This window comes from Nelumbo lutea, chromosome 8 (genome assembly GCF_056320005.1).
Source record: "Nelumbo lutea isolate HS-2025 chromosome 8, American lotus-T2T, whole genome shotgun sequence".
NCBI classification, from domain to species: Eukaryota; Viridiplantae; Streptophyta; class Magnoliopsida; order Proteales; family Nelumbonaceae; genus Nelumbo; species Nelumbo lutea.
Window position 1 is genome coordinate 16,823,575 of NC_142691.1, and position 20,775 is coordinate 16,844,349.

The window sequence follows — 20,775 nt, forward strand, 5'->3', positions numbered from 1 at the left end:
GTCATTCCCTGCCATTCCCTTGGGAATGAAATTCCATTCCTGCTGATTCCAATTCCCATTCCCATTCCTGTCTGAATCGAATAAACTATAGGAATAGATCATTCTGGTTCCAATTTCAATTGCAAAACAAACGTACCCTAAGTATTTTCCCCTGAAATAAATGGTAGAGAAAGTATTCCTTCTTATCCATCACTTGGTTTTTACAGGCAGGGTCAGAATTTTTTTTCTTTAATATCTTCCAGACCACTCTGGTTTTGGATATAGAAAAATGGTACTTCCAAAAGTAGTCTCATTATTCATGGAAGTTTCTTTACTGATGAAAAAGATTGGTCGATATTCCTGTACCTTGTCTTCTGCTCCTTCCTGCGTTAGTGCTTCAAGCTTCTGATGCAGCAATTTGGAGACTCAGGGTCTGCTGCAAACAAAATGTATACAACAGGCTATTAACCAATCATGAATTAACACACTAGTATTCTAGTGTCCAAATTAAAATCAGTTTGGACAGATCGGATGGACCAACAAGGCAGGTTGAATTGAACCAGTTCATACTTAATGGTCAAAAGTATTTATTGGATTGGACCTGGTCCATCCATAATGAATTTATATTGGATTGGGTTGGACTGAGCCAATATCTGGTCCATTGAATTGTCTAGACATTGAAATGGACTGGTCCAAAACAGTACAAACTATTTATTGGATTGGATTGAACCTGGTCCATTTGTAGTGGACTCATTGGACTGAATTGGATTGAACCAAATCCAGTCCAATTAACACCCCTATATATACCGGTTGGTTCATCAATTAACTGGATTTTTTTGGTTAGATTTTCTCGATTTGGATCAAATTTTCAATTTTTTATGAGGACTCCTACTGGCGAGAGTATGGTGGGACTTGCTAGTTTAAATACTAAGGAGGGATTTTCTAAAACTCCATTCATATTAGTGGGCCAATCATGATTTACCACGTGCTAATCTTGTATCAGTTGGGAATTGGCCATTGTGCTTTTTGTGAGTTACCATCTGCTAAAAGCCTGAGATCATGGTTGCAACATTTCTTACAAGTTACAACTGCCCAATAAACATGGACACGCTAGAAATTCCACCCAAGTAGCAGATTACCTTGAGTTTTGAATTTCATAAAAGAAAATATTTTGAACCATGCTGAGATGCTTCATTCTAACTTCAACATTGATTGAATCCCAGACATTCATCAATCACCACCCAAAGAGAGACCAATTGTTGATTTGTTGATCATATAATCAAGTAACTTTAAGCATAAAGCAGAATAACAGATGATTAATAAAACATCGATCCTCACATCTCTCCTTCACACATGCACAAACACACATGCAAGGAAAGTTGAGAAGTTTTTCTTGATTGGAAGAAATTAGAAGCTGAGCAAACACAGAGACATTTGATTCTGCAAATTTTAGAATGAATGAATGAATGAAGCTGACATCGATCCTCAATTTCCAGCAACTGTCTTTCCCGCCTTCTAAGTTGTAGCTTACTACAGTTAATAAAAAAACGACCTCCAAAATCCCATCAGTAAGTTGCACGGCCAACAAGTGTCTTCCTGAAATATTTGTTCCTCAGTTTTCTCTGCTGCAGATTTCTTGCCCTGCATGATCACATATCGTTATGCTGTATATAATTCAATATCATGAAATCAAAGTAAGAGTGTTGCAGATACTCTGCAACATGTACCACTTTCTGGGCACTAAGAATTGGTTTATCTGTTGTGTCCTATCATGCCTTCCTGTCATTTAGTCCATGACTAGGACAAGATGACCAATTGTACTCACTTAGGTAAAATGGTTTAAATATCGAAGATGCTAACGATCCTAGGAGTTGTTGAGATGCTGAACCAGAGAGCTCTCTGGCACTTCAGGAGAAGGCAGCCAAAAGCCCAAGTTCATGTCTCTGTCTACTTCATGTGCAAATTTGTGCAAGTGATATGGTCATAAATCATCCTATACAAACAACTCATATAATGTTGAACTATATTACACTCTTAAGAAAGACAAGAAGGGGGAAAATATCATTTACATCTATATGGAAGGACGGTAGTGGCCTATAATCAATGAACCTTGGTCAGGAGATAACCTGGACCCCAAAGTCACCCAGTCTGAAATTCTAATCATCACATATTCATGGGCTAAATTTCAAAATTTCAACCCAGAAATCTTGCCATGTTTTTAACATATACTTTCTTTTCAGGTTCTTCTAAATTAAAGATTTTGAAGTTTGAGCAGTCTAACTAAGGGAAATTTTCATTACAAGGTCTTGCATAGAGATGATATGAGAACAAACACATTGCCAATCCAGAGTGTCCTCTACCTGTTGGATAGTCTGTAAATGCTAAAGCAGAGGAAGATCTTTGGCTTTTAGGTGTGACAATTTGTTGCAGGAAACTATATACATTGTAACAAGTAGATTGATTTTTCATTGCAGAAAGACAACTAAAATGTCACTAAATAATAAAGAGGCTTTTGATGCTTCAATGAGAAAAAAATGTCAGATTTTCTAGATTCTATCATATAGATTTTTTGTATCATTCTTTTTGAACTGTACTGTGATTTTTCTAAGAATAGCCCCACAAAAACTTCAGGTGGGTTCTTCTCACTGAATCAAATCAGTATTAAAGTGTTGATACGAAATTTCTGTTATTATATTTTTTTTGCAATATCAGAAACAATCTTAACTATTTGTTGGTTATAATGTGTATGACAATTGACTAGGACATGTTTTTATATTTCTTAGGTATTTTATGCTCTAACCCTTAAATTTTGGCATAGTCCAGTAAGTACGGTTGCAACTCAGGCAGGCTTGGGTTGAGCAATTTGAAGGGGCACAACCCAAAGGCCCAGGCCTGATGCAAGATAAATTCTTCAAATCTGGTACCCAACTTGCACCCCTATCAATTGGAAGGTTGGAACATTAGTGTCATAACTGGCTTATGCACAAAATAGTAGATCATACATTACACATACCAGTACTGATTATGGAGTACAACAGAATCAGATGTCACTTTTATCCCATCTTCGTTGCGGTTCCAATGGTAGAATGCATGTGTTCTGTTCTTTATCTCCAACGTGGAATGTCCATAACTGGATTCTCTATATGCAGAATAATCTGGTTGTGGGTCCCTAAACCTACAGAAGCAAAGGAAAGAAAAAATGAAACATGAGAGTGCTGCATAAAGAAAAGATGATGAGTTCATTACAGAACAAAATGTGATGTCTTAAAACACTTTGTTGATGAAGGCCATTGAATTAGGCACATGGACTGCACCTTCCAGCAAGTCCTTCCTGATTTCCACCATCTCCAACAGTAATGTATACAGGAGCTGATTTGTCTGGTATAGGATAACGGTCTCCATTTGATACATTATAGTTTATGTTAGAGATACGATACTGCAAACCAACATGTTCCTCATGAGATTACACAATAACTGATAGTGGGAATCATGCATAAAATAGTGAAGCAGAACTGTCTTGGAGTAATTTGAGAGGAGGTACTACAGCTCAATGGGAAGGAAAAATAATTTAGATGATCCAAAAGAAACCCCTCAGTTTGCCTGAGACAGAAACCTCTGTGACCAGTATGGTATTACAGAGCCAATTTATCTTCAAACTAGGTTATAGTTTCTCTTTTTCAATTCAAAGGAAAATGAAGGGTAGCCATGCCTATTTAACTATTTTGACTGTCGATATCCTTTTCAGTCCTATGTTCTGGAGGGTCATCTCAGTAAGGGAAAAATTCATGATGAATTCAAAGAGTAGCAATGAAGCTTATTACAAACAATTGTTGTCTCTAAATATTAAATTCAACCTGCTCCTATGAGGAATATCATTCTTCTATGACAAATAGCACTATCTGATCTGGTGAAAACCTTAGAAGCTTTACAACTAAACCATGTACAAATGGAAGCCTAAAGAATTGAGCATCATAGATTATCTACACATTCACAAATGAAATAGCAATAGATTTATACATAAAAGGGATCATTTGGAAGCATCTCAATAATGATGTATCTCCTCAAAAAAAGTGACCAAATTAGATGGTCCAAAATATTTAATCTGTCAATCTTTTATACAATAAGGATTATTCAACACATCTAGAGATCTCAATTGAGCGGCTCTAGTTAGAAAAAAAGGGAATTACCCTAACCCAATGCTGGTCCCTGCTATACAGGGTCTTGGGAGGATAGTGTATTTCAACCCCTTCTTATACACAGTATGTATGATTTTGATTTTCACATATCAATCTACCATCTATTGCAATCAGCATATAGATTATTACTTTTATACTTTAGTTCAAATAATTTGGACCTATGATTTTCTCTTGTACATTGCTAAACTGACAGGCCTATAAAGCTTACATATGTTGTACCACATCATCTCTCCCTTCCCAAGGCAAGCTTTGGTATTACCATACCAGAAAAAGAAAATAAAATTTTCAACCTAATTATTTTATATAATTTGAATATTTCGCCTTGTGCAATTGACTAGACTAGTACAATTCATGAAATGGAAAAGGCATGTTAAACTCCTTGAAGCCATGAATACAATACAATTTGTTCCTTTACCTATCAAATAGAAATATAGTAAGTGATAAACCATACCGATCTTTCATAGGCATGAACATGGCCAGCAAAGATGATATCAACTTTATAATCAACAAACCAGCTCTCAAATACAGATCGCATGCTTTCACCTTCCATGAAATGGGCTACATTACTGTTGTATATTGGAGTATGCATAAGAACAATAAGTCATGGTGTTTTTTCTCTGTCCACTCTTTTTAGCTCATCTCTCAGCCAGTGCCATTGAGGTGTGTACTTCACTGATTAAAAAAGGTTAAAAATATTTAAGTACAAGCAAACTAAACTGTGCCAGCTATAGAGACGAGACCATACACACACACATTTATATAAAGTCAACAAAGATGAGTGCTCTCATTCAGGAGTAAAAGTGTAAAACCATTATGTCTCTGTAAAATATCAAAGTTAATACTCCAAGGAATGCATTTAGTTTCCTAAAATAACAAGGCGTACTTAGATGATTCATCTAGCCATGTAGGCAACCCATATACTTGGGAGATGATGATGGAGTAATAAGGCATGCTCCTTGTAGACATACAATGGAAAGGGAAAGACTGTTGATGTAAATTGGTCATGGAAAACCAAAGGTCACACAATTTTGATTTAATTGGAATAACTAGCTTATCATATGTTTGGATGATCCATGCACTGAATAACCATGCATAATGCCTTTTCATATGTAGACTCAATTAGAATGTTCGACTAGGCCAACCAATGGTTTTGGATGCTTCCTCTTGGAAATGTTAGTTCCTTAGGCTCAGTTTGGAAGGAGTACGAATACAAATATGTACACTACAAATACATACAAAATAGTACAAAATACAAGGTTTTGTACTCTACATATTTGTATTTGTACTCCTTCTAAACTGAACCTTAGGTTCATCTCCTATGATCAATTACAGTTGACTGTGAAGACAGAAAGTAAGATCTCTCAGTCTCCAGACCATTTGTTTGTGTAGATGAAATGGCCATAATTCCCTGCATCAGAAATACCCAGCCAACCTTTTTTTACCCTGTATGTGTCCCACTTAGGACATTAGTGGGTAAGCAATTCCAAATGCCATTTTGTAGGCCTTGAAGTTCATTGATCTTGATTATGATGTAGATTTTACATCTGATTCCAAATCACAATTGAAGCTGCATTAGTGACTTGATCCAAGGCATGTGCTGATCTTTGATGTCGATTTCATTCCTTATTGCTTTCACATTTTCATATGCTATTTTAATCATGTAGAATATCATGAATAATTTTTTTTTCTAGAGTTTCTGTGTTCTGACCTAAATATATTTCAGTGGAAAACCGTGCCCAACATTTAATTTCTTCTTTAGTGTTTATGTGAAAAGAGCAACATGAATTGGACATTTTGTGATGAGATTCAAGGATAGATATGATGTTACAATGCATGTCAAGTGTGTCCATTTTGTCAAGTGAAAACAAGTTGTGATGTCTGACATGGGTTTCTCTACTTTAGCAGGAAGTTACTATACTTCCTTTAATCTTCAAGGGACATCAAAATGGCTTCAAGACGCAGAGGAAGAGGAGGGGTCCATGGGGGCATATCCCTTGTCAATCAGGTGGACCATCTGGGAAGTCAATTGTAGAAGACTGCTGATTTACAGATGTTGGGTGTTGACTTTTAGGATTCAGAGCTCTCCAGTGGGATGTGTGGTGCTTGAATTTTGGTTACTGTTTCTCACTCTTCTTTGTCAATTCCTCCTGGATTTCCTTGACCAATAAGTTCAGCTTGCATCCATTCTAGGTTTCCCTTCTTCCCTTGGTAACCATGTATCTTCGTTACCATTTTAAAAATAAGCAAAACAGGAGGTAAGATATTATCCTTTCAGTATCATTACATCAAAGCACACACAAAAAACACTAAAAGCATCATTAGAACATGATAATTCACTTTGTAGTATTAACTAAAAATGTACTCAGTTAACAGGCAAAGGACCAAGAGATTACCAAAAGGAGAATAACTGCACAGAACAATGATATGAGCAGATGCACGACGAATTGCATACCAAAGAGGACTAGAGCTTCCGGATGCCATGTAAGGTGTTGTGTATCTATAGAGATATGATTTGAAAGGATCAAGTTCCCCCTAAATAAATATAGCCAAACATTAGTCAATAAGAACATGGGGGTGGAAGTAGGAAATGCTGTTATGATTAACACAAATGATCTCAAATTTAAATTACATCATGTATACACTGTGACTCTAGAAATATTAAGAGAAATTATATGGATGCTGCAATGATTAATCTGCCTTGTCTCCCAGACTAATTACATTTTAACGATGCTCCAGCAATATTTAGAGAGAAAAATACTCAATGTCACATTAGCATATAAATGAATATATGCAACAAGAACAAATTTAATTCCTTTGAAGAAACCTACTGCATCCATCGATCATTTGAGGATAAAAGGAACTAGGAAAAAAAAACAGATTGCAGTGATCAAACGCAAAAACAAAATGCAAACAATAATTCAAGGTGGGTTGGAAAAACTTTTACCATTTTAGGCATGAACTCAATTTCATGATTCCCAACTGTCCAAATCCATGGCTGATATGCAACACTTTGCTCCACAAAGCGGCCCCATGAGTCCCACCTAATACCAACATCATTATACTCATATCTATCAGCATAGGAGAGATCTCCAACAAATAAGACAGTCTGTCCTCCGCTTTGCATGTAATGTTTAAGAGTGGAAAGAGAATTATATGTTTGGCCCAAATCTCCTGAAACATAGCAAACCAAATCAGATATGAGAAACCAAACAATGTAAATAATATTTAGTAAATATACCCATTTCATCGATACATTTGCATGTCAAAATTTCTGAAAAGATGTTCTTGCTCTTCCTATATAACTGGCAAGTAGCTAATAGCCGCTGATCACGTGGCCAAAAAAGAACTTTCTTGCCATATTACATTTAAAATAGAAAAATTCATTAAGAAAATTTCCACGGATTAAATGCAATTACATTCATTATGTAATGTAGATTTATATTTCAATTACTTAACCAAGTGTAATTAATCTGAAAACTGTTTCTCTACAGATAGATAGGAAAGGAGATAAAAGTTACCAATAACTCCAAAGGTATATGGTGCATCTGGACCAAGTTTTGGAGGTGTCTGAAACCAAAATTCTCGAGCAGAATCACCCTTCCCAATCTTGTAATAGTACTTTGTCTCATACTATGAAACAAAAGAACAATTTGGTATCAACTTCTGATAATCTGTAAATTAATATCACCATCCAAATGATTCATGAAATAAATATGCAAAGAAATATAATATCAAGTTATAGATATTAAACTACAAAATATGAGAGTCAAAAGTTTTTAAGTGTTGGAAAATTAATTTGGTATAGAAATAAATATAATAACAAAGTAATTTATTTCTACTATTCCAATTATTTGTTTCCAATGGTGGTTCTGTAAACATCTAAGGCAATTCCCAAGGATAATTTTGTAGCCATAGCAAAAAAAAAAAAAATTCCTATATATACATACATACATTTGCCTTTTATCAAAAAAAAATATGCTTATTTGTTCTTTAACTGAATATCACAACTACTCTCAGAATCGAAGAGGATTTTGCCAAAGAATTCCTTCTATATTAAGTAGTTTCCTCTCACAGTACAATATTGCAACATTGAATTTATGCCAAATATTCCAGTTCATAATCATAATATATGTTTAGATATAAATTTTGATGTGTAAAAGAATCTCTTTGAAAATTTTCAAATGCATAAAAGGTTTAAAATTTTGGCCTAGGTGGAAATATCAACCACTTAATAATAAGAAATACATCAAAAGTATTAGGAATTTCTATGTATATTTATTGTAAAAATCTTGTAACATACTAAACATTAATCCATGAAAAAATTTGTTGATATTTTTTGAAATTATAAAAGGGCATACTCTCTCCAATAATTTTATAAAATTTGTTTTTAAAACAATTACATCATTTCACAATGGTCTCTTCCTCTGCTTAGAATAATTCTAATTAACGGTTTAAAAAATCATTAAATATACTTGTTAACATTTTAGTTATATATTATTTGTTGTGTACTTGTGTTCTATTTAATATTAAAGTTATTATGATTTGCATATGAAATGCTTCTTATGCTATTATATTATTTATTTATTCATAATATTTAAAATATTAAAATACCAATTATATTTTTCTTAAATTATATACTATTAAAAAAAGTACTTCATCAAGGAAAATGATAAGGAATAGTCATCTGCAATGACAAACTTGAAGAACAATGGATTAAAAGAAAAAAAAAAAGAATAATACTAAAATAATTATTTCAGAGATATCTATGTATATGTAAATTGAAAATCTTACATAGATATAATTAACAAACTAAAACATGTTGAGAACAATTTAGAGCACTAGAAAATATGTCAAATATATTTTTATAATGTTATATTTTTATAGCAAAAGAAATGCTTAATGGAAGCAAATATTAGGAAGAATTTAGACATTTTGAACCATGGATATAGTAAATCATGCTGTGAATGTTTTTGTATTGCATTTCTGACTATGTTATCTAGATATAGCAAAGATAAATTAGACAAGGTGTGGAATATGGAATTTAGACCAAAGTTTGAAGTCACAAAAGAACACTGATCACCCTAGTACGGGTACCTGGATAATATAGCATAGAGGAGTGGGTCGGTTGTATAGGGCTCAAAATCAGAAAGTTACCTCTAGGTCATCAACAAGACAGTGATGAATGTAGCCAGATTTGTACTTGTAAAATGTATAATTTGTTATTGTTCCCTCAGCACTAAAACTATACTTCTTCTTTGATTTGCCATATTGAACTTTATTTGGACCAGGTTCATCAGTTGTAACCCATGAGATTATCACAGCCTTTCCATCATAGTCACCTTGAGTAATGTGCACCTACACCAAAAAATCAAGTGGTCAATATGAAGTCCCAGTTGGTTCGGTATATCAATAGAACTTCCTTCAAACAAAATCAATCATTATATGAATAAATCATTTATAGATATTAGTTATTACATAACCATATTTGCCTCTGGTAGCAAACATCTCTAGTTGCTTAGGCTGTATTTATTTGTAGTGAAAATCTGAACCAGATAAAAATTTTGCACCCATTTCAGTTTTGCATAAATTTATGACTATGATTTGCACTTCTAGTTAGTCAAAATTTGCACATTTTGCCTTGTTTGCACTAATTAGCAATGCATATTTTGCATCTAAAAAATTTATGCAAAATTTTCACCACCTTCCTCCTATTGCCTCCATTCTCTTCATGTAAGGTAGGATCACATCATTTTACCTATTACAAACAAACAAGCCAATGTAAAATCTGAAACAAATGTAAACCAAAATTTACACCCAACCCATTTGCATTCCCCTGCATTTACACCATTGCAAATAAAATTTGCACTATAAACAAATGGAGCCTTAATCACAGGTGGAATATCAGGTGATATTAGTGCTAAGTGTCATGAATAACTATGGTTTCCACAATTGAAACTTTTCTTTTTCTCTCTTGAATTTTATGACAAGTCCAGCCTACTTTTCAATGTTGTTTCAATGTAAAAAAAATTTAACTTGAATACAACAACAGAATTTAACAGCATTCACCAAGGTTATATCAACATAAAGGTTCCATTTCACATGGCAACAAGCTTAACAATAACACAAACTTCAAGAAAATGAGGACCCAACAATGTAACTTCATTGTGTAAATATGAAGAAAGCATCTTCGGAGAATGAGGTAGCAGAGAATTTTATGTATCTTTATTATTCAGTTCAAATGCAAACAGGATTGTCTATTATTAATAGTCAAATATTCACAAATAATATGATGGCTTACTTGTTGTGGCGCATTATAACTCTTTGGAACTGCAAATACTTTATTGTCAAGAGGGATATCAATGGATGTCCATTCAGAACGAACAAAAGAACTAGTGACCCCTGCACCCCCCTTTTCCAAACAGCTCAAGAGAATAAATGATACAAGTAGGAGCTGAATCATTCTTGTTCGTACCCCCATAATCTTTACCATCATTTTGATAAACCTGATAAACAACAACACATTTACTTTTAGTATCGACCGAATGTATTCATAAAGCAAAATAAATTCTAATTTTCTTCTTTGATAATCATCTAAACCTAAGCATTTAACCAGACAGAAGAGGACATTGGTTCAAGTAGTAAGAAATGATTTAAGTACTCATAACTTAACAATGGATATGGCACTCAACAGAACGGAATGATCAAAAAGGAATCATTTAGCCGATCCCATATAGTTGGGACAAGGCTTAGGTGATGATGATGATGATAATTAGCATTGCAATATATATGTTTGCTCTTCTGCAAATGCCAGTTGAATATTGATTCTTCAACCTACACTGCAGCACTCAACCAAACTTACCCCAAATTCCTCCCTTAAGCTAACACTCGGGTTCAGAAAAACATGTATAGAGCAACCAACCAAATAACAATCCAGATAAAGCAACATGATCAACAAGCTTCATTGAAATAGCCAATCAAAATTGCTCGAATAACACAAACAGTAATGGTCATCCGCATTATTCAGCTAAAATATCAAGTCTTCAGCTTAGTTGCTCTACATTTTCATCTATATACTTCCCTTTCCATAAACAGAATTAAGTAAAATTTCAGAACAGAAATACACAGAAAAACCACAAAGATTTTTACGCGGAGAGAGAGTGTGTGTGTGTGTGTTCTGAAGTTCAAATAGCAAGAAACTGATAACAGAATGCTGTTACAGATCATGAGTAGTGCATACCTGACATTGGTAATTGGCAGAGAGAGCGAGCGAGAGAGAGGAATGACAGAGGGCTTTATATGCAAGGGTGAGAAGGCATAAATTAGCAAGAAGCGATGAGGGGAGGCGTAAGTTAAGAGAGATGGTGACAACTGGCATGGTGTTTGCTTTGAAACGGTTGTTACATTCAAGATCCAACCGGTTGTCCATCAGACCCGGTTACAATTTTTGAAAATGCCCCCATCAGTCTCTACACCATTGATTTGAGCTTCGACTTCATTTGTATTACCTGATCTATGCTTATAAGTTACATACAGATTGATCTATGTTCTCGGTTATGAAATGGATGGACAAGACGCTCTTTATCAATATTGACCGAGAAAAATTGGTGGGCACATTTTCGTACGATGTGTTTCATCCCATGGAATCTTGAAGTGGTTTATCAGTTAGGCATTAGTGTTACTGGCAAAGCAACAGACGCCACTAATCTCGGGTGTAGTCTCCCAAACGTGCCTCCAAAACCAAAAATGATAGAAATGAGATTCCTTATTCCCTTAAAAAATTGGAGGAAATGGTCCTTTTAACGGTAGATAACAATGCCACGTCTTGTATGCATCGGATAACCTTCATTACGTGGCTTTAATCCACGGCGAGTGAACTGGGTCAGTTTAGCGTTTCCCTCCTTTCGGCTTGGCTTATTGACAATGAGACCGGATCTCCACGTGGCGCCTCACACTGATTTCACCGTACATCCTATCATGCATGGGAACATCTTCCATACTTACAAGTTATAATTGATGGGAGATGCTTGGTGGATGTGTCTGTGAGGCGCCCATCTGTGAGGAATAGATCTGTTTCGTTGACATTATAACAAAATTGACCAACTAGGCATTTAAAGTTAACAGAATGAAATAAATTAATGTTTTAAAATTGATTTGAAACTGGTGGTTGACCATCTGACTCAAATCGATGACTCATTCTGATTTAATAATTAAAATAAAAATACAGACAAAAATTATTGTTTGGGTTGATGGATTGACGGTTTGATCACTGGGTCAATAAATCGTTGACCAAATCAATGGTTTTTTGGCTCAAGAAAGATTTTTGGATAAAACGGAACCTATTGCTTGAATGGTTTACAGGTCAACCAGTCCAACCGTCCAGCCTGGACTGGTTTTCAAAAGCTTGGAATGTGACAATTGCTAGATAAAGTCATAAACTTGATTTTGGTGGGACATTTTCATTTTGAGCCATAAAAAAACTGTTAATACTCTAATAACACAAGAAATAATATACAATTTTAGACAAGAAATAATAACACAAGAAAAAAGAAAAAAAGACAAATCAAGAGAAAGAATAGTTAGATGATTATTAAGTGGGATATGAAAAAAAACATAAGATAGAATTGACTGAATTTCATCGAATATTACATTCTTAAGCTCATGGATTCCACGAGAGATGTATTAGCTTAATTATGAAATGTATCAACTCTAAATTATACCTTGCTCATCAATGGAAAGCAAGTTTGAAATATAATCTCATTCACTATGGAATAAGGCAGGGAGCAGTGGACCGGTCTTGGATTGGATCTTGTTCAAATCAAAATCATTTTGAACGGATTAGATGAACTAATAAGACATATTGAAATGAATTATAGTTCAAAATGAATGGATTTATCTATAATGGATTGGATTGGACCTGATTTATCTATAATGGATTTATATTAGAATGGGATGGTTTGAACCAATATTTGATCCATTGATATAAGATAAGAGAACAGGTGTCAATAGGCTGGGTTTGAGTTGAAGCCAATCTAAATTACAACCAATTTGAAAGGTTGGATGGCCTACACATTGAAATGGATTAGTCCAAAATGGTCCAAAGCAATACTTTAATCATTTCAATTTAATCTGAATTGCTATTAATAGAAATCTAAATTATTCGCTAAAAACAAAATAATAAGATTTTCAATTTAATCATTTCAGTTGTTATCAAACAAAAACAGTGAAATACCTTGGTATTTCCATCTGCTTTTAAGCCTTAATAAACTCAATTGCTATTAATAGAAATGAAACTGTTCAAACAGTTAACAGCTAACTTGAGCCTTGAGGGACTATGAAAGGGGCGAATTTTGACACGGGTGGAAATTTGCAATCTTAGCTGGTCTAGTCACAAATTGTTAGGTCGTGTTTGGGGGCAGATGGGAATAGTGAACATAGTAAGAAAAGTAGCTATCCATTTTCAATTATTTTGTCTCTTTCTCTAAGTCAAGGTCAATATATGTATATTGACTCTTCCTCCCAATAAAATTATTTTTTCAAACATTTGGGGTTATAAATAGGGCTACAAATGAGTCGGAGCACTGAAGCAGAAAAAAGTAAAAAGAGTCGCGATCCGATCCTGTTCAACTTTGAATTTGATCCAATTGTTGGATTCGGATATCTTTTAAATCGAATTGGATTGCAATATCTCTTGAATGCATTTTAGGCCATACAACATTTAAACAAATTTTATAATATAAATTTAATGAAAATATAAACATATCATTGAATAAATTAGATTATATCGCATTGGTTAGAGGTGGATCCATATTAATTTCAAGAATCCGGGGATGATACTTCATACTTAGAATAATATCTAAAAAAACCTTATAATATATCAACTAGAATTATAAAAGTGATAATCAATCAGTTGATATTCATCAAAATTCACAAGGGATTTTGATTGGTTTGATTCGTCAAGTTCTCGCATCACAGATTTGTCTTAAATCCAATTATAAATGAATTAAATAGAATCACCTTTAAACCGGATCGGATTCAGATTTAAGTTTGGACAAACGGATATTGTTTGCAGCTCCAATAATAAAGCATTAACTTCCTACATGAAGGGTAGAGATATGATGATAAGAGGCGTGCATGATGTCAATGGATCGGGCTTAGCATGGTTGGGCGCTCACCTGACTTTTAACATATCCGGCCCTGAATCTGCCCAGACCCATGAATAGAAATGCAGGGTGGGACGATAAAGGATATTCTCTTGTGCCACTAGTAATGGCAATAGTGTGGGTTTGGGAAAGGGATCATATTCCTCTTTCTTATCCCCGATTTTGAAAATAACCCTTAAATAAAATTTTTTAGATAATAATATTTTTTTGAAAAATAAAATTTTAAATTATAAATATTATTTTAAATATATATAATATACATTTAATATAAATAACATATATATATATATATATATATATATATATATATATATATATTCGGGGTCAGGGCGGGGTGAAGATTTCAATCCCTATCCCCGACCCCATCGGATTGGGGAAGTTGGGACCCCACTGGGGATGGGGAAAATTGCCATCCCTAGATGCCACCACTATAATGCTTCTTAAGTGTGGGCTGGATGGAAGGTTCATAATTTGGCTTCAAATTTTAGAGATTTTTCGATTATAATAGAATGAGACTTGAAACTTGTCATCTCATGTCTCAACAGCCAGGTTAACCCTTCATGGAGTCTGAGGAATATGGTGCAGGATTGCTTGCAAATGAAGGAGCAACTCAAACAAGGAATTCATTACAGGCATGTTTATTCAAAAGCTAACCAAGTGATTGATTGGCTTGCAAATGAAGCTCACTCTTTTATCAGTGGTTTTGTTCCCCTTAATCTGTGTAATATCCTGTGTGCCTTAGGGTTTATTTGTTTGAGTGATTTGTGGGGACGTGCTACCCCCATCTTGGGTACCATTGCCTGGTTTAATAAGTATTCAGCTTCAGTCAGGGCAAAGCTAGTTCCAACAGGCTTTATAGCCTTGCGTTGGGAATATCTCCATAGTTATGTGATTTATTTCATGGGAGATATTCTCAATGCAAGGTTGCAAGGGGCTGCTCGAAGGGTGTGAGCACCGACTTGCCCTGATAGAAGCCAAACTCGTTTTATAAATAAATTAAAAAAAAAAACAGAAAACTAAAGTGGGACAATCAATATCGGGTCACGAAGCAAGGCAAGTGGGACAATATGAACTCATGATGGGTTGAGACTCTACAACTCGTATCCAATTAGACCCATACCATGTTATAGTGTGACACTAAAATAACGAAATCTGATGAGGGGTGATTTGGCCCGACCTAGTAAGTAAAAGACATGTGGACACGACCTGCCAATAGGATGACAACTCAGCAAGGAGAGCCTTGTCAGCAATTCGGGAGCCTGGGTGTTCGGGCACCTCGGCACCAAAGCCACTACTGTACCCGAGTATCGAAGTGACACACAATCGACTCCAGAAGCTTCTCAACGGACTCCGAATCTCTCAGGATCACACCGCGTAACGACAGGCCTTATCCTCTCCCTGCCCGGATCGGATGGTAATGATATACTTCATTGACTAGTACGTTACTCTCCTTCTAAAGTGGAACGAATCCCATCTACACGGGCCAAAGATCTCGGAGCCATTTCGTGAGACCCACGGTAGCTCAACTATATAAGGACATTAACCCCCCAGGACCCAGGTACGCGCGATTAAGTGCATTCTAGCTCTCTTATTTCTCAAACTCTCAACTCACATATTACTATTACTAACTTAAGCATTGGAGCAACCCCGCTAGGTTAGCCACCCCAGGTTCTTTGATTCCTCCTTTTCTTTGCAATTCAAGCGATCTACTTGGCGACAGACGTCCGAGCTGCCCTACAGCTTGGAGCATCCAAATCGTGCACCATCAAAATCAAAGTATTTGATGAATTGCTAGAACTGATATCTTAGCGGGATCACAACAATACATCTAAGGCCATGATTCTTAGTTCTAGCCCTCCATTAGAACATTATCATAGAAAAAGTGAATTCCATTGATATCCGTACATGTAGAGAGTGGAGACATGTTCATGGCCCATACATGTGGTACAAGAACCTTGCATTGGGCTCTATCAAATGCTGGGCGCAGTTCGCAAACATGTTCATGGCCCACTTCATCACTAGTGAGAAGTGTCTGAAGTCACAGGAGAGTCTTCTTAATGTGGTATAGAGGGAAGGAGAATCAATTCAGAGCTATATCAAGTGCTTCAACGAGACCTGTTTGCAAATATCAGACCTTGATCCAACAGTACGCCTTACCGCAACTCGGAAGGGAATTACTCATAAGGAATTCAAGTGGCATGTCGTAGCAAACAAGCCAAAGAACATCACTGAGTTCCTCAAGCTGGCCGATCAGTTCATAAGCAATGAAGAAGAGATCAACCAAAAGATAGAAAACCAATAAGGCAAAAATAGGAAGAGAGAAGAAGAAAGAACGGGTAACAGTAAGTAGAAAAGAAAAAAGAGCAAGTCCCCGAGGAGAAGAAGCAAATCGATGTGCTTGAGGAGTAAGTCCCCCTCCTGAAGCTACAAGTCGGGTTGGCATTCTAGGACCCCTTCTGTAGAGAGAATCAACTACACCCCCCTTAACGCGAAGCGAGGAGAGATCTTAATGGCCATCAAGGACTCCTCTATTGTCAGATGGCCACCTAGGCTACGGGGAGACCCAACGACTAGGAACCCAAATGTTTACTGCCACTTTCATCAGGACCATGGTCACAGCACGGAGAATTGCAGAAATCTCCGTGACGAGATTGAGGAACTCATCTGCCGCAGGTATTTGAAAAACTATATTCTACATGAGGAGAAAGGGCAAGGGGACCGACTGGGAGATCGGAAAAAAGATGCCCCGGAGACAAACAGACAGAACGAGCAGCCACCTCGGCCACTACCAGAAGAAAGACCGATCCGCGGGGTGATCAACATGATCACTGGTAGATCCATTATAGCGGGGTGCACAGCAGCAGGAGGGAAGACTTCAGTCCGAGAACTGGAGCATGAGGTAGAGAACCCACCAAAGCGCCCTTGGATAGATGAACCCGTTTACTTCACCGAGGATGATGCTCGTGGGATTCAGTACCCTCATGACGATGCTCTTGTCGTAAAGCTCATCATCAATGATTTCAAAGTGAAGCAGATCTTGGTGGACTCAGATAGTTCGGTCGACATCCTGTTCAAAGGGACATTCGACAAGTTACAGCTGCAGCAAAGCAATTTGAAACCGACGGATACCCCCTTAATATGGTTCAGTAGAGAAGAAGTCAGGCCTATCGGTCGAATCACAGTACTGGTGGAGGCGAGCATGTGGCCGAACATTGTGCAGTTTGAACACACCTTCCTGGTGGTCGCAACTCCGTCCCCCTACAACGTGATCATAGGTTGGCCCATCACGCATGCTTTACGTGCGATAGTATCAACCTACTATCTAGAGATGAAATTTCTGACAGATTACGGAGTAGGGGACATACGAGGTGATCAACTCGAGTCCCGCAAGTGCTACATGGCTGCTCTCAAGGGAAAATCGAAACTGGCAGAAGAAGTTGAACTGGAGAAACTAGTGGACTACACCGAGGAGTGAGCTGCCTCGATGGAGGAGACAGTCCACATAATGGTCCCTGAGATCGAGCGGACCAACGCTCTCCAGATCGGTGCCCTAATAAACAAACCGCTCCGAATACAACTAATAAGTTTCTTACTTAATAATTTAGATGTTTTCGCCTAGTCCGCGGTAGAAATGTCTGGAATCAACCCTAGTGTGATAACTCACATATAAATATGGACCCTTTAGTCAAGCCAATTAGACAAAGAAAACACAACCTCACACCAGAGCGGTGGAGGATAGTCAATGAGGATGTCGGGAAGCTCCTCACCGCAGACTTCGTCAGGGAGGTCTATTACTCAAACTGGGTCGCCAACCTCGTGCTAGTGAAGAAGGCCAACGACAAGTGGCGCATGTGCGTCGACTATACCAACCTGAATAGAACCTGCCCAGAATAGACCGCGTGGTAAACGCGACCTTGGGGCAAGAGTTGCTGAGTTTCATGGATGCCTATTCTGGCTACAACAAGATTAGGATGGACATAGCTGACTAGGATAAAACTGCTTTTGTAACCGAACTCAAGCTGTACTGTTATAAAGTCATAATGCCCTTTGGTTTGAAAAATGTTGGAGCAACATTCCAGCGACTTGTAAACAAAATTTTTGAGCCTTTGATTGGCAATAAAGTGGAATGTTACATTGATGACATGGTCGTGAATACCTAGTTTTCTAGATCTTTAATTGATGATTCAAATACTATTTTTCAAAATTTAAGGAAGTATAATTTGAAGTTAAACCTAAACAAGTGTGTCTTCGGGGTCACGTCGAGCAAGTTCCTCGGTTACATAGTGAACCGACATGGCATCGAAGCTAATCCGGATAAAATTAAGGCTACTTTAGATATGTGACTGCTCAAAAAAATCAAGGAAGTCTAATGGCTAACTGGACGGGTAGCTGCCCTAAACCGGTTTATGTCTAAATCGGCGAGTCGGTGCCTACCCTTTTTTAAGGCGATAAAAAAGAACGAAAACTTTGAGTGGACTGAATAGTGCCAACTTGCGTTTGATGAGCTAAAATGGTATTTGAGTACTGCCCTGGTTTTAACCCGACTTGAGGAAGGAGATGAGTTGAAGTTGTATCTCTCTGCGAGTGACGAGGTGGTCAGCTCGGTACTGATCAGAGAAGTATATCGGGTCCAATGACTAGTTTACCATGTAAGTAAAGTTTTGCAGGATGCGGAGACGAGGTATCCCGGCATTGAGAAGTTGGCATACGCTTTAGTAGTAGCAGCTCGAAAACTACGCCCGTACTTCCAAGCTCACACCATCATCATCCTCACCAATAGACCTCTGAGGCATATTCTGCTTAAACCCGAGGTGTCAGGGAGATTGACGAAGTGGTCTATCAAGCTAAGCGAGTACGACATCTGATTCAAGCCACGGTTAGCGATCAAAGCCCAAGTCTTGGTGGATTTCATTGCGGAGTGCACGTTCAGCACGTCGGCCCCATAATTGACTAAGCTTGCTAACACGTTGGGACGAGGAGCCCTGGATCCTTTATGTAGATGGCTCGTCTAACCTGCTAGGAAGCAGTACTGGACTAATACTGTACGGCCAAAGCGAGGTGAAGCTGGAGTACACTCTCCGATTCAGATTCAAGGCATCGAACAATGAGGCGGAGTACAAGGCACTAATTGTCGAGCTCAAGTTAGCGAAAGAATTGGATGTTAAACACCTTGTAGTATACAACGACTCGCAGCTAATGGTAAACCAAGTCAACGGCGATTATGAAGCTCGTGATGCAACTATGACAGCCTACTTAGACAAAGTTAGAGAAATCCTACTAGGCTTTCACTCCTATTTCATCAGGCAGACTGCTTCACCAGTGCTTCGAGGTTCTCGTTCTCTCTTTTGAGAGCCTCCTCACGCTCCTCTAGCTCCTTCTTTTCCGCCATCAGTAGAGTCAGCAATTCCTTCTTAGCTCCGTGTTCTTTTGCAGCTTGTTGAATTCGCTGCGAGCTAGGTTCAGTTCGGCATTAGCATTTTGAAGGACTCCTCAGCCTCCAAAGCTCGCTTCAGGTTCACCTCAAATTGGTAGGCCAGGGCGTGGATCGCAGAGTTCATCGGCGAAGAGAAGAAACAAAATCTAAGTATGGAGAAAAAGTTACGAAGAATATAGTCCAAAGGTCAGGTACATACCACCATGCAATGAGTTACCATTCTTGCCCTGAGCTAACCTATCGATAGGTCAACCCAATGAGCAACCTCCTCAGCGAAGACCGCACCCTTGCTCTTGAGGAGACCAAACTTCAGAGTCAAGATACTTCGAACTGCCCCAGAAGTGTCACCTCTAGAGGGGGTGGCCGCCTAAGTGTGCTGAGGCTCGGATGATGTGGTCTCCTCGGGCAGGTGGGGCGGAGAAGTTTTACCTTGGTCCTCCTCGACAAAGTCAATGACTGGCGGGTGCTCGGCAACCAGAGGATGCTCGGGGACAGCAGTGTCAATGCTGGAAGTAGTGGTGCCTTTGTGGAGACGAGTCTTTTTGGAGGCCCTCTTTTTTTTCTCCTTCATCACGCTCCTGAAGAGTTCGTCAGCAGGGATGTCGGGCATGGGAGCTGCAAAAGGTGACGAACAGGGTAAGTTACAAGATCGAAACAAAACAAGACGAAGAAAGCAAGTACAACAGTTGTGATGACGACCTACCAGGAGGACTTAGCCCGGCTTGTACAAGCTTCTCTTCAGCCATGAGGTTCTCGAACTTCAGCCCAAGCTTCGCCCAAGATCGGACTTCCTCCCATGTCTTTTGGTCCAATATGACATCAAGGTCCTGGATGGAAGGCCTCCAATGAGTTAGAAACGGACACCCTGCAGTATTATGAACTACAAAGTAACGCTCTTCCAGGTCGGGACTTTGTTTGGGTGCTCGTGCAATAGTTTGTACCTGGGGTGAGGAAACATATAATAACTTCGCCTATGCTTGGGGAGAACACAAGCTGAATTTTTCTT

At 37.6% G+C, this 20,775-nt stretch overlaps 2 protein-coding genes across 2 annotated transcripts; one reads left to right on the forward strand and one right to left on the reverse strand.

The window, feature by feature from the left end:
- Positions 1-1,238: 1,238 nt before the first annotated feature.
- On the reverse strand, positions 1,239-11,663 carry LOC148843030 (bifunctional purple acid phosphatase 26-like). Its single transcript, XM_088959215.1, has 10 exons — positions 11,413-11,663; positions 10,474-10,678; positions 9,330-9,530; positions 7,694-7,805; positions 7,120-7,346; positions 6,569-6,707; positions 4,627-4,718; positions 3,294-3,415; positions 2,993-3,154; positions 1,239-1,620 (listed from the first exon to the last, which is right to left on the reverse strand). Exons 2-10 carry the CDS (start codon positions 10,666-10,668, stop codon positions 1,545-1,547), a joined length of 1,326 nt encoding a protein of 441 aa, XP_088815341.1. The 5' UTR covers positions 10,669-10,678; positions 11,413-11,663; the 3' UTR covers positions 1,239-1,544.
- A 5,181-nt stretch (positions 11,664-16,844) lies between these two features.
- On the forward strand, positions 16,845-17,810 carry LOC148843031 (uncharacterized). The gene has a single exon (XM_088959358.1). It carries the CDS (start codon positions 16,845-16,847, stop codon positions 17,808-17,810), a length of 966 nt encoding a protein of 321 aa, XP_088815484.1.
- Positions 17,811-20,775: the final 2,965 nt, after the last annotated feature.

Bases quoted from the DNA above. Each gene is read 5' to 3' on its own strand.
- LOC148843030 (XM_088959215.1), bottom strand. From the start codon at position 10,668: ATGATGGTAAAGATTATGGGGGTACGAACAAGAATGATTCAGCTCCTA. The intron at 7,806-9,329 runs GTAACTTTCTGA...TTTGTTTCATAG, and splicing joins GTCTTGTTGATGACCTAGAG to TATGAGACAAAGTACTATTA. The intron at 7,347-7,693 runs GTAACTTTTATC...GCTATGTTTCAG, and splicing joins ATATACCTTTGGAGTTATTG to GAGATTTGGGCCAAACATAT.
- LOC148843031 (XM_088959358.1), top strand. From the start codon at position 16,845: ATGGCCATCAAGGACTCCTCTATTGTCAGATGGCCACCTAGGCTACGG.